Genomic DNA, 25,922 nt, shown 5'->3' with positions numbered 1-25,922 from the left:
TTAACCATTTCCCTATTGAAGGACACGTTGTAGTAGGCTGGATAATGGCTACCAGAGAAATCTAGTCCTAATCCCTGGAATCTGAGTCCCATTGATGGGATTTACTTAAGAATCTTGAATCCTGGATTATCTGGGTGAGCCCTAAATGGAATCACAAGTATCCTTCTAAGACAGAGGCAGAGGGAGACTTGACAAAAGAGGAGGTCATGTATCCATGGAGACAGACTGGAGTGATGTGGACACAAGCCAAGGGAAGATGGCGGCCACCCGGAGCTACCGGCGGCAAGGAACAGACTCTCCCCTACAGCCTAGTCTCCAGAGGGAGTACCGCTCTGCTGACATCTTAATCTCAGCCCAGGGAAGCTAATTTTTGGATTTCTGGACTCCAGAACGGTGAGAGAATAGGTTTTAGTCCTTGTAAGCCACCATGTTTGTGGTAAAGCAGCAGGTATGCACAGAACAGATCCACGCTCCCGTCTCCCTCGGAATTTGGAGGCTTCCTTTGACAGCACGCCAGGGAAATTCTGGCATTTCGACCTCGGCGACTGCAGGCAGTCACCAAGTCACTAGGACCACCATTCCCAGGTTCTCACATTTCCTGCGGGAGCTACACCTGTGTCAACGCCTGGTCCACCTTATGTCATCCTGTTTGGCTTAATAGTCTTAGAATCCACTCCCATACTTGTTCCCCAGACTCCTACCAGCGTGAAGTGATATCCTGCAACTCTTTTTGCATAAGCACCTTCTCTTGACCCCGATCCCGTACTTCCATTTGGGAAGGAGAGAGGGCGGGGCATCCTATTATTTTCCAGGAAGATGGAAGACAGACCTAGATCCTGAGGATCAGTTATCTCTCAAGAGAGAATTGTCTTATAGGTGAAGTCATTGAGACCTTTTCTCCTGGGGGCCTGGGGGTGGGGTAAGACTATTTCCCTCGGACAGGAGGGGCTGCTGCTGTCGGCAACGAGACAAGATATCCCCCCAATGCTGCCTTAAGTTTTCTCCTGTTTCGCCCTTGCTTTCAATCTATGCTGTTTCCGTGTGTGTACCCCAGATACCCAAAACTGGTCCCCCAACAGTCTCTGTAACCCCCGCCACAGCCCTCGATCCTCCCAAGCGTTGTCCTTCATCAGTCCACACCAGCACTCGCGATAACGTGAGCAAATGTGAAGTCACAGGTATCCATTTCCACCAACAAGGAAGCTACTTGTCTATATCCATCCAAGCAAGAGAAGGGCCATCCGATCCCAGAATCCCACTTGGAGGCTGCTTCCCGGTGCTACTGATGGTTCGAATTACTTTTTATTGGGATTTGCAACGGGAAACAGATGGGCACACCCAAAGGATGGCATGGGGAGTGCGGGCAAGGATGAAAGACACCTGTGAGAGATGGAGAAGCAGCTGCGCTAAGCACAAGCGAGATGTTTCTACCAAGAAGAAAATGCAGGAAGTGGCTCCTGACCCCGTGGGATCTACACCTGAAGACGAGGGTATGTTCAGAGACGCCCAGTGGACGCCTGAAACTGCAGGTCCTACAAATACGACAAATGCTGTTTGTTCCTACATGTGCATACCTATGCTGAAGTTTAATTTGAAAAGTAAACACAGAGATGAACAATAATAATCTCTAATAATAACAACCTACCAACAGTAACTAAGGAGCAAACAGAACAATTAAAACAATGTACTGCAATACAAGTTACAGGAATGGGATCTCCCTCTCACCGCATCTTCTTGGGCTGCACTCACCCGTCTCGTGATGGGTGAGGTGAGATGCCTGCGCGGGATGACGCGAATGAGCGACATGGGCTCTGTGACGTCGTTAAGGCTCCTGACCTCCGACCTCCGATGATTCCTCCGGAGGTTCACCTGCTTCCCGTCCGGGCTGACGGCACAGCTGAAACGACACAAGCCAACTGCCGAGGAGGAGGGCTTACCGCCACTCCGAAGCGCTCACGCCCTGACCGCGTTCCCTTCCCGCCCGGTCTTCCCCTAATGGCCTCTCCCACTTGCAAAAGCCGACAAGGCAAGGGGACTCTGGTTACTACAGTGCAATAATGAACCTCTGGCGTACTGAGCGGGGTGAAGGGTGGACAGTGGATGGGGGGGGCGCTTCCTGCTCATCCAACACGGGCAAGAGCACAGGAAGGGCTAAGTAGCCACAGAAGAAATCCTGTGCTTACCACCACGTCCTCGCCTATTGCACAAGGCCCAGGCCGTGGAGGGCCTTACCCCCGGCACCGGGCACTCTCCTGAAGGTGCACTACGCTCAGCATTAGGCTCTCTCCACTTCTGCTTACATATTCCATAAATGCTATTTTCTTTTCTCACAACGTTGGTTCCTTGCCCTTTCCACGAAAAATGACCCTAAAAGAACAGTGACTGTACACTCCCAGGCAGGAAAATTCCTCTGAAGCCCTCCTTCGCCTCTTGCCTTAAGATGTGGGCAAGTTTGTTTGCTTCTCACAAATCTGCACTGCTTTTATTAAGAGTCTTTCCAAAACTTTAGATGGAAGGTGGGCAAGTGTAACTGCCAACACACCATCGCCCACCCCGAGAATTTCAGGTTCGGTGAGCTCATTATTCCACATGGTTGCCACTTTTCAGTAACACCCAGAGATCCCAACCTGATGTTTCCATCCCAACAGGAAAATAGAGGATGTAAGTAGATGATGCACACTTCAGGAGTTAAGAGTATACAGTGACAAGTGGGAGAGGTTGTTCCTGGAGAGGGAAGGCCGAAGGGGTGGCGGGGGTGGGTGCTCTTCAGCTGCGTGTGTGTTGGCGGGGGATAATTTGAAGAAAATACGGCAAAGCAGTTAAACACAGGGCATTACTTCATGATACCAGCACAAGCTACCAATGAAGGACCCCGGCGACATCATCCCTGCCCCGGGACGGCTTGTTAAAACATTCACAGGCTACCACTGGGTTTTGTAGAGTGCAGTTCAGACTCTGAATCTAGCCTATCTCGTTCATATATCGAGTCCACTATTCCACGGATGCCTGATTTTTAACAAGTTGCTTAACGTCACAGTACCTTTTACTCCATCTGTAAAATGGGGATGATACAACCTACTCTGTAAGGTTCTGAGGATTGCCTAGCTCGACACCTGGAAGCACTTCCCAAGGCAGTGAGCGGCTCTGTATGTGAATATCTTAAGACAAAGAAGCCACTTTACGTTAACTGGACATGTCCAAAGACCTTTGCTAACCTCAAACCCACAAACTCTATGACGACGTATTAGGTCCCCCATAAAATGAAATTCTCTCTTTATCTCCCCTTTGAGTCCTAGCAGATGGAATTGTTTTCAGGCATATTTTTGATCAAAGATGCATGTATCTACATACTTATGTATAAACCTATTTCGTTTTCAAGTTCAGATGGCAAATAGTTCAGCCAGTGAGGGGCTACCGAGTTACCCGAATCTAACTGGTTTCTGAGTTTGATACTGAGTAGTAAGGACAGTGATAAATTTAACTGAAATTTTTATCCACATCTGTTTGATCCCCGAGTTTTAAATTGCAAGGGGTATGTGAATATGCGCACAGACCTACATAGATCCATTTTTCAAATCGATCCATCAGTTCCTATGCAGGAAACTATTAACAGAAACCAATGTACCTTGAGCAGTATGGCATAATGCAAATGATGACTCTGGACTCAGCAAAACACAGTTAAGAATCAACAGCACTGTGGTCCAGCCCAGCAGAGGATTCAACAGTTAGGAGGACCAAATACTGGGCTTTGGTGGCAAGAGGAATGAAGCATGTCAGCAGCAGCTAAATCTCTTACATCACTCAGGGCACTGCCCCTTCCTTGTATAAAGTCTGGAAAAATGTACCTCCCGTGTCCCCGCTGTCCTTAGGAAGCTACTTGAGGATACGCTAAGACAGGAGACAGAGGAAACGGGAAACCAGGGAATCCGACAAAGGGGAAAGACAGGCAACCCCCGGGGACAGTGAGAGGCGATTTCAGGATGACGGCTCCAGCAGCCACAGAAGGGACCAACACCAGGCTGGACAAAACACATTGCCCCCGAAACGTTTCTTCGAGAAAATAGATGAAACTGAGAGTGCTGACACGTCTGAACATCTGGAGAAGATATGCATACATCTAGCAGAGTCTGGGGTCGCATTAGCAGTAAGTACATAGAAAACTATGCAAACAAAGTCAACTGTGAACTCACGGAACCAAAAACGCCGTACGGGGTGAGAGTAACATCACATCAGTCCGCTGTGCACAGCGTTCCATAATCTTCCCCATCAGTCAATAATGAGAGCCCTGAATTACAACCTAATTCTGCTGGGGGGAGAAGGGAGCAGGAAGGAAGCATCCAATGGGTTGAGAGCAGAGGAACAAGCTTGACACTGGGGATTAATGCCCATTCAAGTAGAAGCAACAGAAGCATGTTGTCGGAAGATACGGTAAAGGTAAAACAAAGAGCCTGCTCTGGGGGTAGGAAATCGGGGAATGAGGTCAAGGGGGTGGTATTTTTCATTCAGAAAAACAAATCTATGTAACTCTGTAAACTACGTGTAACTTTAAGAAACAGAAAAACAAAACATGAAATCTAGCACAGTGCCTAGCTCATAAAAATTCACGGACGTTAACTGCTTTATTATCATGACAAGACAGATGACAGGTTTCCATTTCACCATCACATTCATGCTAGGGATAACAACGTTTCCTATTTCAGATGCTACTTGATCTTTTAAAAACACATTATTTACTATGCTTGGGATATTTGGGCATGCTTAATAAAATTTAAAAATTACAAAACATTCCAATTTTTTTTACTAAGCAAAGTATCTAATTTTATACAATTTACACACAATTTTTAATTTTAGTAACAAAAACAATGAAATTATTTCACTTCTTGATATTTAACAATAACAAGACTTTAACTCCCCAAGACATGCACTACAGCCATAGAAGAGATTCTGTCATCGACAGGATGGTCTTGGCATCTTATATACTATGTTCCCACTTTAAGTCCTATTTGCTAAATTAAAACAGGCAAACACAATTAACAAGTGGTTCATAAGGAATAAAAACAGCCAAAAACAACACCGATGTATCCATCTCATTTGTAATTAAAGAGATACAAATTTAAAAAATAAGGCAAAGATTAAATTAAAAAAAGGGCTCATATGTACCGTTGAGCAGGGAGAACGCAGGTGGGGCGAAGGGCTGGTCACACCTAACACTAACTGGAAGCGTGAATTACGGGGCCTCTCGGGAGCCGCCTGGCAATACTCATCACAGCCGTAAGAACGCTCAAGCCCTGTGAGCCGCTCGTAGAATTTGTGGTAAGGACCTAAGCAGGCATGTACTCACAACGTGGTTACGATGCATGAAAGCCACAGACAATCCCAAGCCCGGCCGGGTGGGCAGTCGAGCGCCGCGGTGCACCTCGCTTGGGCCTCGGGCAGCGCGGTGGATGCCCCCCCGAGCCTGCGCCCCCAACCGCGCCTCGGCCTGTCCTTACCCAGAGTCCACTTCCCGCAGACTCAGGGATCTGAGTCAACAGGAACTGAGGGGAAACGCGGGGATCTGGGCAGGTCCTCTTCACGGACAGAAATGAGATGTGAGAGGAGAAATGGCCTTTGCAGCCTGTTAGGTACAATTCTACGAACGTGAGCTGAAGTTACAAGAGCAGCTCGTGTACGAGGGAGAGAAGCTGAAGGCAAAACAGTAAACTGAGGCTCAGGCAAACCAAGTGTCCTCAAGGGCCCCTGGGCGGTGTGTGTGAGGCCAGGCGACTGAGGTTCGTTACGGTCGGGCACCGTCTGGTCTAAAGCATCCCGGTTCTAAGCACACAGCAGAAGCCTGTCGGACCACAAACGCACGATGGCGACCAGGAGATGTGCACTTAGGACAACAAAAACATTACACAACACTACGGTTCCATAAAAAAAAGGTGTACTAACATGGACTCATTTGCCTACAAGAAGCTCTAGAAAGATACTTCGGGTTTTAGGAATCCTGATCGCTGAAAAGAATTTCAATGTTTCCTCTTTGCATATCTGCATTTTCTACTCTTTTCTACAACACGCACTTATCACTTTTAGGATCCCGCTACCTTTTCTACTCCTTGTGTCAATCCAGTGCAACTGGGGGAAAGAAGAGGGACACATGTTCTAGTGAGCTATCCTCAACCGACAGCCTGCTGTTTCTAATAGGAAAAGTTGTTTGTTTTTGAAAACTGGTTTTTGAAATAAAATTTGATACTTTCAGGCATTTATTTTGTGAATACAGAAGATTACAAACAGTTTTCATTTTCCTTTGTTACTCAGGGAATCCTATCATGACTTTGTACCATTTCGTATTGGAATTTCTTCTGTGAAGCAAAAACAGTCCCAAAATGAAGGATCTTCAGGGGTCATAGGAACAGCAGACGATATTAAATCATTAAAGGTGAGAATAGTAAACTGCCTCTGGGTTGGTTTAGAATCGTCTTCAGATGGAACCTAAAAGGGGAAAGAATAGATTACCTCATTGTTTTACTGCATGTTCGTCTTACGATCAATTTCGTAATTAGGAAAAGGAGAAATCCAGCCAAGTTATTACAGGTCAGTAATATTAAGTTATAACAGAGCAGGATTTCTAGATAATTGTAATCACTCCTTGTGTTAGTGTTGCCAACATAACAAGTTAAGAAAAGTTAACAACCTGATCCTTGAACTTTTTTGGTACATAACCCATGGTATTTGTTCAAACGTAGATTTCTGAGCCACACATCCAAAAATTCTGATGGATGAGTTAAAAGGATCCCCCAAATACGTCATTTTAATAAGCAGCTAGGTTTTTCTGATGAGGAGGGCCACAATGCAAACTTCTGAGAACACTCTGGAGGGTAGATCTGATAAAGTCCCCATCGCCTCAAAAGACACGCAGCACCTATACGGGAAACGATTCACTCAACCCTCAAGGTGAACACTGTCTCGTGTTCTCAGACAGAGCCCCAGTCCACACCTGAACCCAGTGGGGACCTTCTGTACCGTCCCATCTCCTCTGGGAGGGCAGGAGGTGGACTTCATACTGTGCTCTAACAAGGCCCAGGACGATTTTACCTGATTTACGTCTCACAACTATGCTGATGGTGTGGTTATCTCAATTTTATAGATGGGGAAACTGAGGCTCAGGAGGATCCAGCACTCCGTGCCAGCTCACACCCAGGTTACCATGGCAGCCTTGGGCCTGGGAGCACGCTCGTCCTCGAGGGACAGAGAGCACACAGCGCTCTGCAGCGTGGAGCTGAGACTTACCCACGAGGACAGGCAACCTGGGCCAGAACAGCTTCAGCTAACACCCCTTGTAACTAAGCCACGAAGACATTAAATGCTCGGCTGATGGATCAAGAGCAGGGTCGGTGTACGGAGCTATTGTTCTAGAGGTAATGATGCACACAGACCAGTCATGCCATGGCGCCCCACACGGGATCCCTAAAACAGGGACATGCACACAGCTCCGATTCGTCTAACACTACCGGGGAGTCCTTAAAACATCATTTCCGCAGAATCACAACTATGTATAGGGAGGCTGAGCGTCCTTGACCGGGAGGGGGTTTTTGTTTCATTTCCTCACGTAACAGTTAAGAGCCGAAGCAAGCAAACGCAGACTGTGACGGGGAGGACGGAGACCAGTGCTCTGCCCCACAGCCCCCAGGCGTGTGAGCCTGTAACTAGATTGCTACAAAAGGGGGAGGGGGTTCGACCTGCCAGCTGATGCCCTTGCTCAACACCCATCAGCTGGTACCTTCCACCCAGCCCCAGTTCACCGGGAAGTAAACCACTGTTAAGGGGACTAAGACTGGTTATCTTGAGCTTCTACTGAAACATAAGTACTAGGACAGTACTAGCAAAATGTCTTCTTTGTAATATTCTTGAGTATGAAGAAACAGGTAACACGCTTTTAAAAATTTTCTGTGAAATCCCAGATGATCTTAAGGATTTGATAATGAAAAACACTCCTAAATCTATAATCTTAAACACCTCTAACCTGATAGAAACCAGATGACTGTTTCCATCAATAAAGAACAAACTCCACATTGATTCATGCGTTTTAGAAAAAAGTAAGAGAAATCTTAAAATCTTACAACCTGATGTCTAGATCCATCTGGTTTCCTAAGAGCTACTGCAACAAAATGGTGCTCGTCTATTTTGCTTTCCTGAAAAATAAAAGGTAGTTAATGACATCACTAAATGTGCAAACTCAGATGTACTTCTGTATTTTTCGATCTCCTTTCCCTCTCTCTCCGTATACACAGGCACGCACATACACCCCCCACTCCCCTCACCCATTTACGCCGTCGCCTGGACACTCTCTCATGTACCCACACGAGTTAACAGCTTCAGTAAATTTACACGGAAAGAAGAGTTAAATCTACTGCCTGTACTAAAGTGTTTGTGACTGAATCCAGTAAAGTCCCTTTACAGCCCTTCCCCACCAGAGCCCACTGAGGGTCAAAGCCTGCTTTCAGTTGTCCTGTCTTGCTAGCCTTTGTGTCTTTCATGACAGTATTTTAAAAACATACGATCCACTACTGTCCCTCCTTTTTGTAACAGAACATTGCACATTTCTGGTTGGTCTGATTACGCGTTTTCGGCCAGAAAACGACCTAGATGGACAGTCCTATCTGGCCGCACATCGAGATAGTCCTTGGCCATCACTGGTGTTTATTTTGCATGTACTTCAGGTGCACATGTAAAAACCTCAGACTGCAACCCTGGTTTGTACGCATTTCATGAACTACAGCCCCTGGGAACTCCGTGGAAACTCACAGGTAAGCCTGAAAGAACACGCAGTTTTCTGTCTTCCGCTAGGTCTGAAACAACGGGGATGGGGCCTAGAATAGGATATTGAGGCAGTTACCTCAATATCTTTACAAACTATTAAAAACTATTAAAACCACCCAAACTATTAAAGTTTCCAACGAAAAGCCACCTTACTAAGGCATTCCTTCGTAAGATACCAGTTTGAAACAGGAAACTACAATCAGAAATAGGATACTCGTAACTTCACACCTTAAGGTACCCAAATTAGCAAAAAAATAAATGAGATTCACTAAGGACAGGTATATTTAAAAGAAAAAAAAAGTAGCTGAGTGTCAGAAGACTTAACAGGTCAAACGTGTTTCCCTTTAACTAAAAGCAAGCTCACAATATTTGTTATTATAGACAAAACTGCCCTTTTTGATACATGGTCTTCCATTTTTCACACTGAATATACTGATCACGTGCCCATCACAGTGCAGACACGTTTCGGCTGCACCCACTTCTACAAAACCACTCGGGTGGCGAGTTCTGCGGTGTCTGCATCTGAGCGGAATGTCAGGAGGCGTGGGCACCCGCCCGTGTGCATTCCGCCCGTCCGCTGAAACGCCAGGACGCCCTGCTCCACCTACCCACACACCTGCCCTGCCGGAAGCCACGACTCAGTACACTGGTCACACAATAAAGCTCCCCCATCTCCTCTGACCTCATCGGCACCACGTAAATAGGAAATACGACAGCAAATACGAAGAAAGCACTTCCCAATGAATGACTCAGTCACGGCACATCCACACTCAACGGATCACTGTGAGGGGAGGGACTCTGCCGTTAAGTCCTTTCTGTCAAGGACAATGCATATAATAAATGTCAGTTGAAACAAAAAAAATGAAACCAGCAACTTAGCTACTTAAACGACGTTCATTCAGTGCTACTGAATTTAAGATTTAACTTCTAAGACTTCCTAAATTTTCAAGACTTTCCTAAGCTTATAACTTTTATCCATAACATTTTTGTGAATACCAGAACTTCCCTATAATCTCCAGCAAGCCAAAAGGGAGCACGAACATTTTGTCTTTTTAGGATAGTTTAGCCTTAGATTACAAAGATTAATCTGCTTCAGTGAGAGCACATGTTATTTTCTTAGTTACATAACCCATCTTATAAACAAAGTTTAAGCTATAACTTAAAATTCTCAAATTTTACAATTTTTTTTTCAATGGCAAAGCTGAAAATATATCTGTCCTAAATATTAACATTTCTACTTCTTTAAGCACTTTCCTTTCAATGCAAAGAATTTCTATTTCCTCTAACCTCATCATTGGAACTTTTTGGTGGTGACCTTCCTAACAGCAACTGGTTATGGAAACTGAGAGCCTATAAAAAAGGATATCCCTCTTGACCTAACATTTCATTTTTCTAAAGCATTATTTTTCCAGGTGTGAGATACAATATTCAGGTAAGTAGAAAGTCCTCTGTATTTGTTACAATAAATAATGGATTCTTGATTATGTCTAAGCTAGCATTTTCAGTCTATAATAAACTGAGTCGGTTCATATAGAAAGGAAAAAGTAAAAGATAAAAAATTTCTGAGTTTTCGGGGCGCCTGGGTGGCTCAGTCGTTAAGCGTCTGCCTTCGGCTGGGGTCATGGTCCCAGGGTCCTGGGATCGAGCCCCGCATCGGGCTCCCTGCTCCGCGGGAAGCCTGCTTCTCCCTCTCCCACTCCCCCTGCTTGTGTTCCCTCTCTTGCTGTGTCTCTCCCTGTCAAATAAATAAATAAAATCTTAAAAAAAAAGAATTTCTGAGTTTTCTAGCCTCGAATTCTAGCTATTTCTGAGGCCCGGTGACATGAATCACTCTAATAGCCTATAATACTGTATTTTTGGCTTAAATGAGTTTGTGTTGGGTTTCTCTCTCTAGTGACCACGAATTGCTAGTGACAGAGACCAAAGACAGAGACCAAATCTTTAACCTGGCCAATTATGGCCACATGATCGTGGTCGTCTAACCTGGACTCCGTCAAACCCCTCATCAGGAGACACAGTGGCCACCTCTGGCTGGTTCAACAAGAACAGGGCCACCTTCCCTTCCCATTTTACTGAACTCACTGTGACTTAGCTTTCAGGCGTCAGCCTAAATGCCATATGCTCTCAGTATCCCTGACCCCCTCAGAGCACCAACAGTGGGCTCCAGCTGCGTCTTGTCTCAGCGACCAGACCCCAAACCCATCTCACAGACACGCACACAACATGGGGATTCTTATAGTGAGAGCAAGTGTGGTAAATTTCTTACTTCAAATGCCCATTCTTTTTCTTCTTCCCCATCCAGGAACAAACGTGTTTCCTTATAAACTTGGCCAATATCCAGATTTAATGGGGATATATCGAATTCAAGCCGTTGCAATTCAAAGCCTAGTCCAACACCAATGGCTTTTATGAAGCTCTCTTTCAGTGCCTAAAATACAGAGATATTTTCTATTACAGCATTCAGCAGGCAAAACTCTTCATAAACTCTACAGGCCCAGTGCAACTGGAGTTTTAACTCTGCTACATTAGGGCTATAAATTCTTACTATTCTGGGGGGCACCTGGGTGGCTCAGTTGGCTGAACATCTGCCTCTGGCTCAGGTCATGATCCTGGAATCCCGGGCTCAGTGGGGAGTTTGCTTCTACCCCCTCCCCCCGCCCCCGGGCTCATGCTCGCTCTCTCTCTCTCTCTCTCAAATAAATAAAATCTTAAAAAAACAAAAAGCCAAAAAAAATTATTACCGTTTTTATACCTGCTGCAGGACAGAGACAAACCAGATGTGTGATCTCAGGATTAGTCATTCAATCCCCCGGTGCCTCCACTCCGTCAGGAGTAACATGAGATACCCACAGGACCTTCCTCACAGCACTGTCAGGATAATTACATGAACTACCCTATGGAGAGCATGCGTCTCCTGGCACGTAGTAAATATTACACTAGTGTTTGTTAAGTAAGGCCTCATGAGTATGAGTACCTTTGAAAACAGAAACACTAAATATTATTTATAAATAATGATAAATAAGAGGTTTTGTTTTAGCCTTAGAGGAACCTGCTAACTGAGCACTGAATATACATCCAATCTTCCTACATGTGATCATGATGTAACAATGATACACAAAAATCATGAAGTTCCCAAGTAATCACCCATCTACTTCCATCACTCTAAGAACTACTGGGTAACCAAAGGACTTTTGCTCCCATTTTTAGTGAAGCTAATGGATTATCCTAGACTTTTTACTCTCAAAATTAGAAAGAAATTATACCCAATTCCTGTAAAACATGTCCAGTTGAGTCCATTCATCCTTAAAGCTTCTGATTGTTTCCCATTCTTTGTTGGTGAACTTTCTTTTCATAATATGAAAGAATTCTGGAATTGAACCACGACCTGCCAATTGAGGAAATACAGAATTAAAAATAGCTGTTCTATTACCAAAACGGTTAAAAACCACAGACAGAAAGCTACAGGCCACCTTATTTTTTAATATAATCACAATAGTCCTAAACAAAATGTCAGCAAATCAAAGCTGGGAATTAAAATAACACTCAGTGACCAGCAGGGGTTAGCCCAGAAACAAAAGCATAGTTTAAAAGAAATCGTGAAATTCTGTGCATTATTAAATAATTAAGGGAAAAAACCACATATGGTTATATCAATAGATGCCTTCTGAAAATCTGATACCATTTAGCAGCCAAAAGTGGTATAAATTCTAAGTAACTAGGAGGAAATTTCCTATATGTGGCAGAGTATCAGAAATCCACAACACTCTTAAGACAGATACTCCCTGGGATTTACAGTTTTACTTTGCTACAGAACAGAAAAAAAAAAAAAAAGGCAATTTCTTTACTATAAGTTTTTGAGAACCGATAGAAAGTTGAGGATCGTTTTTTTGTTTTTATTCTAAGTTACCACTTTGCAAAATTAACATATGCTTATTTCCTTCAAAATGATGGTCTCTCAAGATGTTTCCTAATTTGACATCTCCAAATAAAAACAGATTTTAATTTGTCTTTTCAGGGATGTTCCTGTGAAATAAGCTCATTTTAAAAAAACTGAGACCCAGCCCTAGCACCTCTGTTCCACAAAGTATTACAGAGCATTCTAAACAGATATAATAAATAAAGTAACTCAATCCAATTTTCAGAATCAAGAGCTAAGATGCAAATTAAAAATACAAGATAGGCCTTTCATATTCTGTTTTTCCAAAATCTAACTATGCTGTTTATCTTTACCACTGAGCAGGTTGTTTCTATCATCATTCATTTAGTTACTGTACAAATATACAGATTATGTATAAACACTACACAAACATGTATCTAGAACTAATGGTTACAAACGTCAGTCCCGGTTCCTGGCCTCACACAGACCCCGACAGCCTAGCTGGGCCACCAGAGAGCCTGGCCCAAGGGAGATGAACCACAAACACTTAGTATAGGAATAAATGAACTTAACCACTATCTGGTTACTTCCCAATACCCTACTGTCCTATGTCCTTCATTCATGACTGCATTATTTTGCAGAAATACTGCCTCCTCTTTAAGGCAGTCCCTCTGAAGATCGTGTTAACATAGCGTATCTACTGTAACTCCAATTCCCATTTCCAAAATACCCAACTCTAAAATCTGACGTGCCCAACTGGCTGACTACCACTCCTGAAGCAACAGACCCCACCACCACCATACTCTCTATGGGCATTAGAAGCTTGTGTGGGGAAAAAAGATGCCAAATCCCTCTACTGAACGATTTACTGGCATTTTATCGCTATCTCACCCTGCGAGGATTCAACAGTTAGGGCTCCTATGAGGATCACTCACTCTGAAAACACCCAAGTGCTGGATGCCAGGGACAGACAATGAGCAGAACAGACCTGTCCTCACAGGGGCTTACAGTCCCCCTACAGGAACCAACCACCACTCCCATAGGTCTGTCACGGGTAGAACATATTAAAGCCAGTTCTTCCACACGACTGTTTATGATTCCCCTACCAGTTCCACTTCAACAGAGTCAAGAGTCTCTTGTTTAGCCAGGAAGTATTTCTGATGACCCTACAATGAGTGAAAGGTGGTCCTTTACAGATCAAGACAAACATTCTCATTTATTTTCAAGTTCATCAGACTCATTTAATTCATCTGTCTACTCCCTGGCACTGTATTCTTCTCAAGAGAGAAGAATACATCTCAACACATTTTATGAACCCAACTAGTATTTACTGTTTCTATCTATCCATATTGTTAAAAGACTATTACTTCCTAAAAGTAGCCCAGCAAAGCTACTAAGTCATTCCATGCAAAGCACTGAAATAGTAAACTGATCTGGGAGTCCTGGGGTAGGAGGTTCTTCTTCAGGCCATGGACCCCTTACTCTCTGACACCTTCCTTAAGCCCCTGAATAAAAACGGTCTTGTCAAAAAGCAAGCAGAACTAATACATGCTGGCTTGAGAAATAACACACCGAAGACAGCAGGCTTGCAAAAGTGACAAGAGTAAACCTGGAGATTTTAAATCCTGGGAACATTGCTATCTGCATAAATCATCCTGGCACAGAACAATAACAATGGGGAGAAAAGCTACCTTGGATTTGGAAGATGGCACTGCACATTTTGAGCAGAACTGCAGTTTTAATGGAACCCTACCCAAAAAGTCGTATTTAAAAATATATGCCTGTTGTCATCTAGAGTGTCATTTTGTTTGTTGGTTTCTTCATAACCTTCAAAAAGTCTTCTGATTTTTTAACTAAATAAGATGGGGCAATCAAGGAAAAAAAACTAAATATGCATGCTAATAAAAAACGAACTGATTAACATAAAAAGCAATCTAGCACAATCACTGAAAGCAATCACAAACTGATTATGTACAGCTAAAAAAGTATCTAATATGAGTGTTTTCCTATACTTTTGAGAGCATTTTATCCATTCCACAAAATAAGAGACTTGACAGCAACAGGAAAAGAGGGGTTTGTAAATATTCAGCCAAAGCACAACAGCGCCACGGTGTGGTACTATGGTGGAAATACACAGAGGGGAACAGTCGGTGAGGTAGTCTATCTAGGAAACTGGAATTTAAAGAAAAAAAAATACCAGTAGGAAATATCCGAACAACAGCTCTGTCCCTCAAACTATCTGAAGGCAGCACAATTATCAGCCATATAATCTGGCAAATCCTCCTAATACAGTCTTTGATTTAATCATCCTACTAGATGTTTAAGAGCTTATATATATAGATAAAATTACTCAAAAACTTATATTGTTCTAGACTAACCAAGTTTACAGAAACCAGATCCCCCCTACTGTAGCTTAATCTTTGGGAAAAGCAGTATTAGATATTAACTAAGTGTTCCACAATGATCAACTATTCAAGACCCCAGAGCAACCGGGAAGTTCATTAAACATACAGTCACAACCAACAACGAAATAACTTAAAGTAAGTGCTCTGACTGCTATTGCAAGCCTATGAAAAAAAATCCTACTGGTGCCCCAACCTCAAAGCCCACCAACATCAACCTGTCCCCCAAACAAGGTCACCAGTGTGCATCTACACCAGCATCTCAGGTAAAGTTCACCTTTCTGCCTTAAAGAAAAGGGATCCGTTATTTTAGGGGGAAGCAGTGTCCAACTGTGTGCCTCAGAATAACAACATTTAGCTTTTGACCGTCAGTCACGTTAAAAATTCTAGTAGTGTCATTTTCTAAATACTGGATTACATATATTCCTGCTTCCACGGGAGGGGACAGATTTCTAAAATTTGCATTAGTAGGTACACAATAATGTATGATTTACCAGCTCACCTGTTTGGGAATTCATCCAGATATAAACCCAGAATAAAGGAAAACTGTGCGAGCGACTCCTACTGGGTTTCACAAGCTGGTGCGCAAAGCATCTCGCAGCCTACGGACAAGAGACGTGCTGTGGAGCAGAAGCCCTGGTCCGAAAGGCAGCCACCTGGGCTGCAAGCCCCCAACGCCGGCAGCCCTGAACCCTAGCTGTTTCTGTAAGTGCTCATTTGTCAACACACACGTGCCAACACACGGGCAGGAAACAGGCCTACAGAGCGAGCACAGGATTCCATGGCTGTAAACGTGCTACCCTTCAAGACGAGGGAAGGATCCTGAAGGCATGGTCGAGGGGCAGGAGGATGGGGCCGCCCCAGGGACCAGGACACAGAGCGTGGAGACACCGAGGACTATTCCCAGACCTTGAAACCTTAGGTCATCTGCCCGGCTGGGCTGCACACTTGCTTGGGACCCATGCCTCCCTTTTATCTTCCAATTTCTCCCTTTTGAAATGGGAATGTCTATCCTATGCCTGTTCCACCAATGAGTCACAGGAGGAGATGGTTTGTTTTCTAGTTTAACAAGTTCACCGAAGAAAGAGGAATTCTGCCCCACCGGGGAGCATACCCCGTCTCACCTCTACCTGAGTTAGATCACTCAAATGATGAGATTTGGAACTTTGAGTTGACGATGTTCAGAAGAGATTTTGGAGTCAGATGGAATATGCTAAGACTTGGAGAGGCTGGAAAGGGATGACTTTATTTTGTATGCGGGAAGGACACAGAAACTGGGGAAGGCAGGAGACAGAAGATGGACTGAACCGGGTTGAACAGTGTCTCCCAAAATTCATGCTCACCCAGACCCTAGGAAATGTAACCTTGTGTGTATAGTCTGCAAACGTAATCAAGTCAAGATGAGGTCACAGTGGATCAGAGCAAGCCCCGTATCCAATGACTGGTGTCTTTATGAGGGGAAACACGAAGAAGACACACGCGGGGAGAGGGAGGATGTAGGAGAGAAGCCTCGTGAAGATGAAGGTAAAACCAAAGTGAAGTAGCTCCAAGCCAAGGGACGGCAAGGACTGCCAGGGCACCAGGAAGAGGCAACGAGGGATTCTTCCCCAGAACAAGAGAGGGGGCGCGACCCTGTCAACAGGCTGGCTGACCTGTGGCCTTCAGAACGGAATCAACTCCTGTCGCCGCTGCTGCAAGACACGAGTCTGTAGCCTCAGCGCCACGCCCGGAGCCAAACGTCCACATCCGGCCTCCACCACCTCTTTCCTGGCATTTACGTAGCGTCTCGGTGGGGTTTCTAGAGCTTCAGAAGGGGACAGAGCGTCGCGGAGACTAAGGAGTGCGCACGGGACGGGCCTGCAACTCTTCAGGCCGCGGCGGACTGAAGCTCCGACCCCGCCGCGCGCGCCGTGCTGAGTGTGGGTCCTCTGTCCTGAGCTCGTCCCTTCACCAAGTGAGTCCGGACGGCTTTGCCCATCGATACTTGCAAGCGTTTTACACACTAACAGTGTTAACCTCTGTGCACCAAGTGTGCCAGATACATTCCCTATTTGTGAGAGAGAAGACTGAACGTGAAATCAGTCACGTCTGCTGACCTCGCGCTTCCTTCCGACCTCGTGAGCTTAACAGGAATCCTTCCTCCAGACGTCCGACGGAGCAGACACCTCCCCTGCGCACCAGAACTGTCAGGAACCTAACTCTAATCTTGCCGCACAGCGTAAGACAGGATCCAGCGGCTTTCTCGTGACTTCAATCATTAAAAAGGTGAATGTGTTACCGTCTTTCTCTTTGCTGGCTCTGTAAATTACCCCTAATACAGCGTTTCCCAAACATTAATACGTCTGCCACTCACCCGAGAAACTGCTGAAATACAGAATCCTGGCTGTACTCTCAGAAATTCTGTGCCATAGGTCTAGGGTGGTTTCATGGAGTCTGCGGGTTTAAGAAGCATCTGGCTGGCGGCAGTATCCTGACCCGTTCTGGAACCACCATTCTACACATATAACAGCAGCAACTACCCCAACCACCTCAGAGCGAACATTTATTAGGTCCTTAATTCCAGGCACTTTCCAGGTTTATGCCTTCATCCACCCAGCACTGGTGGTGGTAGAACAGCTCAGCCATTAGGATGTGAAACATCATACAAACATAAATTCTAGAGGAATGAAAGATTTAAATGTAAAAATAAAATTGCAATTTTAGAACAAAATCTAATAGACTCTAGTCTATGGGTAGAGTAAATCTTTTTACTCTAATTTAATTATTTTTTCCAAACAAGACAGAATTCAGAATTTATCAAGGAAAAGATAGGTGTATTTAATTAAAAAATAAAATTCATATGGCCAAAAATATAACTAAATTTAAAATATAAGTATATAATAGAATGGGAAAAATTCAACAAATTCGGTCAAAAAACTGTTAATATCCATAACGTATAAAGATCTTTATACAAGGATTAGAAAGTACAGATATGTAGTTTATACAAAAAACAAATTCAAATAGTCAATAGGCTATTACTCTCGTGATTAATGTACCATTTAATAAATGATCTTTATCCACTGAACTACTTTATGTAAATACTGGGCTCATCAAAAAAAAATGAAATCTTGCCATTTGCAACAACATGGATGCAACTAGAGGGTATTGTGCTAAGCGAAATAAGTCAAATCACAGAAAGACAATTATCTTATGATCTCACTGGTATGAGGGATTTGAGAACAAGGCAGAGGATCATAGGGAAGGGAGGGAAAAATGAAACAAGATGAAACCAGAGAGGGAGACAAACCATGAGAGACTCTTAACCTCAGGAAACAAACTGAGGGTTGCTGGAGTGGAGGGGGGTGGGAGGGATGGGGTGGCTGGGTGATGGACATTGGGGAGGGCATGTGCTATGGTGAGCGCTGTGAATTGTGTAAGACTGTTGAATCACAGACCTGTACCCCTGAAACAAATAATACATTATATGTTAATTAAAAAAAAAAAATAGTGGGCTCTAACTCTTAACCCTCTTAGCGGTCTATTCTTCTGCTGACACCATGCTTTTGTTTACAATGCCTAACATAGTTGCAAAGAATGGTAAAGCCAGGCACTCTCACTGTATTTTTCATACTCTTAAGATATCAGTTGCTCCATAAAAACGTTAAATTCATTTAACCCAGTTCCATAGAATTTTTCATATATTTTTGTACTTGCAAATCCTTAAACAGCTATCAATAAAATCTAGTACTGAGAGGCAGTGGCTAAATATGTGGGCTTTGTATCATGGGTACAAATCCATGATCATCTACTTTTGAGCTGTCATATTGGGCCAGTGTCTTATTCTGATCTTTTTTTTTTTTTTTTAAGATGAGATTATTTGAGAGAGAGAGAGAAAGAGAGGGCATGAGCACACACACAAAAAGGAGGGGAAGAAGAGAGAGGGAGAGAGAATCTCAAGCAGACTCCAAGCCGAGTGCAGAGCCAGACGTGGGGCTGGATCTCACGACCCTGAGATCATGACCTGAGCCAAAACCAAGAGTCAGACACTCAACCAACTGAGCCAGCGAGACGCCCCTGTCTTACTCTGTTCTATAAAATAAAAAGAGTACTTACATATGAGGCTCTAACACAGGGCTACGAAGAGGAAATGCTCAGTAAACACTGGTTCTCCACTGCGTACCCCACTCAAATCCTCTGTGCAGTGAAGACCCGCCCCGCACCCAGGCAGGGGGAAAACTCCCTGCCGGCAAAGACCGGCTTTCCAGGGAGGAGTTCAGAGTACAGAAGAAGAGTGCCTTATTTAAGCTACTTGCAGGCTCTATGTCTCACAGCTTAAAAAGAAAAATGCTTTAGGCACATCCTGCAGAACGCAGGTCCAGCCAACAGAGACCAGTGCACACGGAGAGAACAGTGGAACAGACTGTACGAGCAACAAGGGTGAAAGCCAAACCCAAGAAAAGGGGAGGCGAAGGAGAGAAGCAGCGGGGAGATACAGGGATGGTGAGGAGGCAATCTCAAAGGAAGAACTATTTGTGATCGTAACTCACTGATGAGAACGGTTTATATTCCAACTAGAATCTCAGATGAAAAGCATTTTCCATTGTGGCTGTTACTCATTTTTTCATTTTTCAACAAACACTTTCAGCAAAACCCAGAACTCCGATCATCCGTACATGCAATAAATATTTAGGGAGCACCTGCTCTATGCTCCTCTCTCTGCTAAGTACCAGATCCGCGGCGGCAAAGGCAAACAAGCATGGTTCCTGACCTTCTCTCGTGTGGGAGAACAGACGATAATCCAGTAACGAAGCTACAGTCACAAATGAGAAGGCCCGCAAAGGGTCAGAAAGTCTTCTCTCAGGAGGTACTGGCTACCTCTCATCCTTCAGGTCTCAGCTACTCAAGAAAAGGGGGGTGGAGAAGAACAGGCAGAAGGGAGGACTCTGAACAGGAAAATGTTTGCTACACTCGAGGTAATAAAAGATGAGCGTGGACAGAAGACAGTGAGCAAAGAGAGCAACCAGAAATGTGAAAAGAGAGGTAAATGAGTTCAAGACAATAGGGTCATGTTAAGGGGATTGGATTTTATTAAGAACCGACCCAAGAGTTTTCAGAAAACTGCTGTATTTTTTTTTTTTTTTTAGATTTTACTTATTTGAGAGAGAGAGCATGCAAAAGCAGGGAGAGGAGCAGAGGAAGAGGGAGCAGACCCCCCACTGAGCAGGGAGCCCGACGCGGGGCCCTATCCCAGGACCCTGGGACCATGACCCGAGCCGAAGGCAAATGCCCAACCGACTGAGCCACTGATGCGCCCCTGCTGTAGGTATTTTTATAGACCACTGTCCTCTGTACAGAAAAATGTACTGCCTGGGTGGGGACAAAAGTGAAAAGGGGGAACTAATTATAATAATGCAGGGAACAGTGTGATGGAAGGAGACAGGTAGACTCTACCACCTTCCCAGCTTATAAGACCACCTCCCATTTTGTACTTAATTCACAGAGCAGCTGTTCTAGAAAGCAGGTCTTTGTCAGTCATTTCAAAGCTGTTAAATTGGTATCAAATCTCAAACTATCGAGTTATTCTGTCCTGCCAATTAATATCCAGCCACATTTATAATACAAATGGAAATCTGAAAATGTAAAATCATGGGAAAAATTTATATTGGTCTTTTCCCAAATTTAAATCATAATTTTTACACTATATCTATCTGATTTGCCTTATTTTATAAATATGAGAACAAAACTGAACAATTCATAAAACTATCTTTTCTTTTATACTTACAACTACAAAAGTCTTTAACGCTGGATAAAAATTAGAAAATGAGGGAAAAGCCAATTTCCCAATGGGGTAGCAAACTATAATGATGCCCTACAAAAGCACTTCCGCCAGGGGTGGGAAAGGTACTGCGCTGGCACCTTCCTTACATCAGGGTCCCCAATATCTTCTAGCCCCCCCTTCTCCGGACACTCATTTATTGAGCACCAACCAGGCATGAGTTACTTTGGTGTAAAGCTCTTTTCTCCATCAGGCAGAGAATCAAGTGGTAGGTGTAGCAATCTGCCCAACTGGGGGCATCTGGCTGGAAGGGACCCGGAGCCCCAGACCCAACAGCTGTCCCCACTGCCCTGCCACGGCAGCCCTGGGGAAGCTGGGAGAGCGAGGGCAACCATCTGCACCCACCAGAAGGAAAGACTCCGCAAGTCCCTACGTGACGCTCGCGTGGACACGAGGGGAATGGACAACAGAAGGAGAACCGAGCCTTTCAAGGCACCCGCCATCCCCAAAGGCCGAGTCCATCTTGAGAGCGGACAATCCAGTAACGGTGTCCAACACAGGCATAAAGCTGCACCCTCCATCACTCGGCAACTTGCCCCAGGTACTTGGACAAGCCGAGCAATCAGATGAATCTTCAGCAAAGTAAAACAGTGTCTACTCCGCCCCCCCCAAGTGATGAAACTGTGCACTCATACTTCAGAAATGAGTGACAAAATCATGATACTACGAACAAGTGGAAAAGATCTCTTCCCCGTGTGAGATGTTACCAACTGCTCTTTGGCAATGACGCAAAGAGTAGCAGAAGGCCTGGACACTGAGACCAGCCAAATAAGATCAAAAAAAGGTTGGGGGGGGGAGGTCTAATAAAATATAATTAACAGGACACTGAGCTTTCAATTTTTGCTCAATTATCTTACCAACGATTAAAAGTTTCAACTAGTAATTACTTGTTTATCCAGTACTGACCATAAGCCAACATTGTCCATGAAGCCAACTGGTAATAAAATCTGTCTCACAGGCCTAATTTCAAGGCAGGTATCAACCCGATGAGTCAGCCATCACTGTGTAATTGTGCTGACTGCCCTGGAAGGACCAGTGGCCTCTCAGGTAATTTCTGATTTTTGGAATAAGGACAAAAGGAAGCTATGAAAGCATATAGGCTCATTCCCATGCTCACCTTTTCTGAAAAAGCGCTTTTTTTTAAAGATTTTATCTATTTATTTGAGAGAGAAAAAATAAGCAGGCAGAGAGACAGAGGGAGAAGCAGGCTCCCCGCCGAGCAGGGCTCAATCCCAGGACCCCAGGATCATGACCCGAGCCGAAGGCAGACAGATGCTTAACTGACTGAGCCACCCAGGCTCCCCTAGAACAAGCTATGATCCTGATGAAAACCAGATCCTCTCGAAGAGAAAAACACATGTGCATATTCACATGAAACGTAGTAAACAATATTAGGGGGTTAAAAAAGTGCCTTGATGCTTACCCAGGGATTTTTGGGTCAAGAGTCTCCACTATTGGGGCGCCTGGGTGGCTCAGTCATTAAGCGTCTGCCTTCGGCTCAGGTCATGATCCCGGAGTCCTGGGATCGAGCACCACATCGGGCTCCCTGCTCGGCGGGAAGCCTGCTTCTCCCTCTCCCGCTCCCCCTGCTTGTGTTCCTGCTCTTGCTATCTCTGTCTCTGTCAAATAAATAAATAAAATCTTTAAAAAAAAAAAAAAAAAGAGTCTCCATTATTACTAGGAGAGCTTCCCGAGGAAAGTTAAGAACAGGGCTCTAATGGAGAGGTTTATGAGCAGGTCAGAAAAAAAAGGAAATGGTGGGAAAATGCGAGTAAATGCACTGACAGCAACAGTGAGAGGGGAGATTCACAGCCATACTCTGAAGCCTCACGGCAGCAGCACAGGGCACAGCTTCATTCATCTGACAAAATATTTAGTGGACACTGGTGTCACAAATTAGGGGGCTAAGACATGGGACAGCTACCAAGCTCGGAAGGATCTCACAGCTCCTGCTCTCGTGTGGCTTATAAGGCCCACGGGAAAGACAATCAGGTGCCCCAGGAAGTCATGAGGGGCTGCGGTAGGTCACTGGAATGAAGGAAACTTATTTCATGAGAGCCTCTAACTAAAGAAGCTAGCTATGACAGAGGGATGACGAAGCCTTCCCTAAAGTACATCGTTATCTCTGCAGAAATAGGGGTGGGGGTGAAGCTAACACAAATCTTCCAGACTAAGGGCAACAGAAGGTTCTGTGGTGGAGCCAGCGGGGAGATTCGTAAGTCACACTCTGACATTAGGAAGATGCTGGTTCTCTTCTTAGCCTGTTCCTTACCTCCTGATAAGAATACTAGCTCATTCATTACGGGGCGGCTGGAACAATTAAATCGGACAATTTACTTACAGCACTTGGCAAAATGCGCTGACACAGAGTAAGTGCTCACTAAATGTGAGCGATGATGAAAATTATAGAGTAGTGAAGAGAACCTGCGCTCCAGTAAAATTGCCTGGGTACACTCAACCGCACAATCAATGTAAACAGTTCCTACAGCCACCAATTATGAATTTCTAAAGCAAAATACAAGCAACTTAAATATTTTACTAACTGCCTGCTCTTCATTTTCACTAATGTAAATGCGCTGCAAAGAGCTGTATTTAGATATAGCACAAATACATGTTATCTATCTACCTAAGGACTATGATATACTTCACCACTGAGTTTTTTTTTTAAGTAAAACAACAACTTCCTGATGAATTTCAGAAAATACTCGAGTGAAACAAAGTTCTTACAGTATAATTACTATGTTTTCTGAACAGAATGCTCTTCAAAATGGACTGCTGAGTTCAGTTCTGTTTAATGTTATTTAAATAAAAGACAAACAGCTATATAAAAATTGTCCTTTACAAAATTAACAATCTTGGGAAACAGTTTCAAATTTAGTCTTATTTAACAAGCTGAGGTATAATCCAAAATGAAAACCTTCATCTTTTCACTTTGCCTCTAGGCAAAGCATTACATGCATCCCCAGTAACGGAGAATCTTTCCTTTACATAGAAGTCTATTGATGTTCAAGGAAGAAGGGAAATACACCCTTTTCAGATACAAGCTCTCTCAGATACACCACCGTTGAGTACTGAGTACATTTTCCCTAAGCTTAAGTATCTATAATACATCTCCTGGCCTGAGATTTCTGGACAGATAAGAACGGAGAAAACAAGACACATGCAACAAATGCAACATTACCTGGAAAACTAGTCTTCATTACATCAATTCCAACTTGTAGCTCAGGTTCAGCAGCAAGCACGGCATAGTCCCCTTGATGAGAGACATTAAAGTTGAAATTGGGGTAGGGATTCAAGGAGTCTTTCGCAAGAACTGGTTTTCCCTTTGCAGTTCTTTGCAAACGAATATTATTCCAAGGGATATTCAATTTCTCTGCAACTAATTTCCTTATCATCAGACGACCAGCCTGTTAAGTAAAACATGTGGTATGTATTAATGTCTACTAAACATTCAGATACCCTGCTAACATACACAGTCTATTTCTGTGGTTTCTAGGATAAATTCATTTGTAAGTGTTTAAAAGTATGTAAGTACTAAACTCGCTGTACTAAGATGTAAGCAATGCTTAGGAAGGTGGAAGAAAAAGTTAAAGTCCGTCTTTATCAATTCCCTCCCCTCAACCAATGTTGACAATTCTGCCTCCTGATCTTCTAAGTATCTGATCATCTTTTCATGTAGTTATGCTTTTTTTTTTTAACGTAGACATATTTGAGATCCTACTATATGGAGTCCCGCACCATGCCTAGGCTTTACAACTTGCAAGTGTTGGGGATTATTTCGTGTCTGTGCATGTACATGAGTCTGGCCTGCCCCCTTTTAACGCGAGTACAGTAGTTCACATCCAGATACTCCCCCATGGACTGTTCCCCTACTGCCGTCCTTTGAGGCTGGCTCTAGGTTAGCTGCTATAAAAAAATTTCCCAGTGAACAGCCCTGTTGTACCTACACCTTTGTGCGCCTGTCCAGGTATTTCTAGATCCCATATACCCGTCGCTCGGCTTCAGGAATTAGCAATGCGTGACTTGTTTCACGTATACTCCTTCCACTGTCCCACTTCCGTTAATTACTGAGAAACACATCGCTAAAATCATGCAAAAATACCCAAGGGTATGAAATGACAAGGTCGGCCGTATTTCATAAGATATCTTTCAGGGATTTTCCCCTTCCATTCTAACATCGACTTCAAAATCTGCATTACTCTGAATTACACGATTCCTTACGAAGTATAGAAAAAAAGTTAGGGGCGCCTGGGCGGCTCAGTCGGTTGGGCGGCTGCCTTCGGCTCAGGTCGTGATCCCAGGGTCCCGGGATCGAGCCCCACATCGGGCTCCCTGCTCAGCAGGGAGTCTGCTTCTCCCTCTGACCCTCCCCCCTCTCGTGCTCTCTCTCATGCTCTCTCTCTCTCAAATAAATAAATAAAATCTTAAAAATAAATTAAAAAAAAGTTAAGAACACATTCCCCACCAGGCCCTGAGGACACTATCGGTCCACACCCGACCGACAGGTGTCTGTCCGGGGCCCGTCCGAGGAACGCCGCTCTCGATGACGGTCCTCAGAGGCAGCTTCGCCCTCGCTGCCTGGAATCGCGTTCGCCACAGCCAGCCCCTCGCCCAGCCCCCCCCTCGAACGCGCTCCCCCAGCCTCGCGGCCGGGCCGCTCCCCGCGCAGGCCTCTGCCCGCGACCCGGCCCCGTCGCCGGGGAGGGGGGGGGGCGCGACCTGGGGGCCCGCGAGGGGGAGGGGAGGGGCGGCCGCCGCCGCCGCCGCCGCGACACACAAAGGCGCCGGCACCCCCCCCCGCGGCCGCGGCCCCGGCCCCGGCCCTCCGCACCCCGGGCCCGGAGTAGTACCATGGCGGCCTTAGCGTCCCGGGCGAAGACGAACTGGCCGATGCGCTCCTTCTCCTCGGGCTGGATCGACCGCACCGCCAGCAGCCACTCCGCGCGGCTGGGCAGCCAGGCGCCGCACGAAAAGGCCCAGCGCACGCCCTCCATGGCCGGCACGACGCGGGACGGCCGGGCGGGCG

At 44.9% G+C, this 25,922-nt stretch overlaps 1 protein-coding gene across 1 annotated transcript; it reads right to left on the bottom strand.

The window, feature by feature from the left end:
- Positions 1-4,587: 4,587 nt before the first annotated feature.
- Positions 4,588-25,916, bottom strand: AASDHPPT (aminoadipate-semialdehyde dehydrogenase-phosphopantetheinyl transferase). Its single transcript, XM_035008835.1, has 6 exons — positions 25,747-25,916; positions 24,078-24,303; positions 12,066-12,187; positions 11,069-11,230; positions 8,106-8,174; positions 4,588-6,474 (listed from the first exon to the last, which is right to left on the bottom strand). Exons 1-6 carry the CDS (start codon positions 25,888-25,890, stop codon positions 6,310-6,312), a joined length of 888 nt encoding a protein of 295 aa, XP_034864726.1. The 5' UTR covers positions 25,891-25,916; the 3' UTR covers positions 4,588-6,309.
- Between the last annotated feature and the right edge of the window lie 6 nt (positions 25,917-25,922).

This window comes from Mirounga leonina, unplaced genomic scaffold (genome assembly GCF_011800145.1).
Source record: "Mirounga leonina isolate KUSES-001 unplaced genomic scaffold, KU_Mleo_1.0 Mir_153, whole genome shotgun sequence".
Classification (NCBI taxonomy): domain Eukaryota; kingdom Metazoa; phylum Chordata; class Mammalia; order Carnivora; family Phocidae; genus Mirounga; species Mirounga leonina.
The sequence above is the reverse complement of the archived record's forward strand: the minus strand, read 5'-3'. Positions and strand labels throughout refer to the sequence as shown.

What these genes read in the sequence shown, in the direction of transcription:
- AASDHPPT (XM_035008835.1), bottom strand. Translation starts at nt 25,890, where the DNA reads ATGGAGGGCGTGCGCTGGGCCTTTTCGTGCGGCGCCTGGCTGCCCAGC. An exon ending in ACATGTTTTACAGGAATTGG is followed by an intron (nt 11,231 to 12,065) that starts GTATAATTTCTT and finishes TCTGTATTTTAG; the next exon opens with GCACTGAAAGAGAGCTTCAT. An exon ending in CAGATGGATCTAGACATCAG is followed by an intron (nt 6,475 to 8,105) that starts GTTGTAAGATTT and finishes TTCCCCTTTTAG; the next exon opens with GTTCCATCTGAAGACGATTC.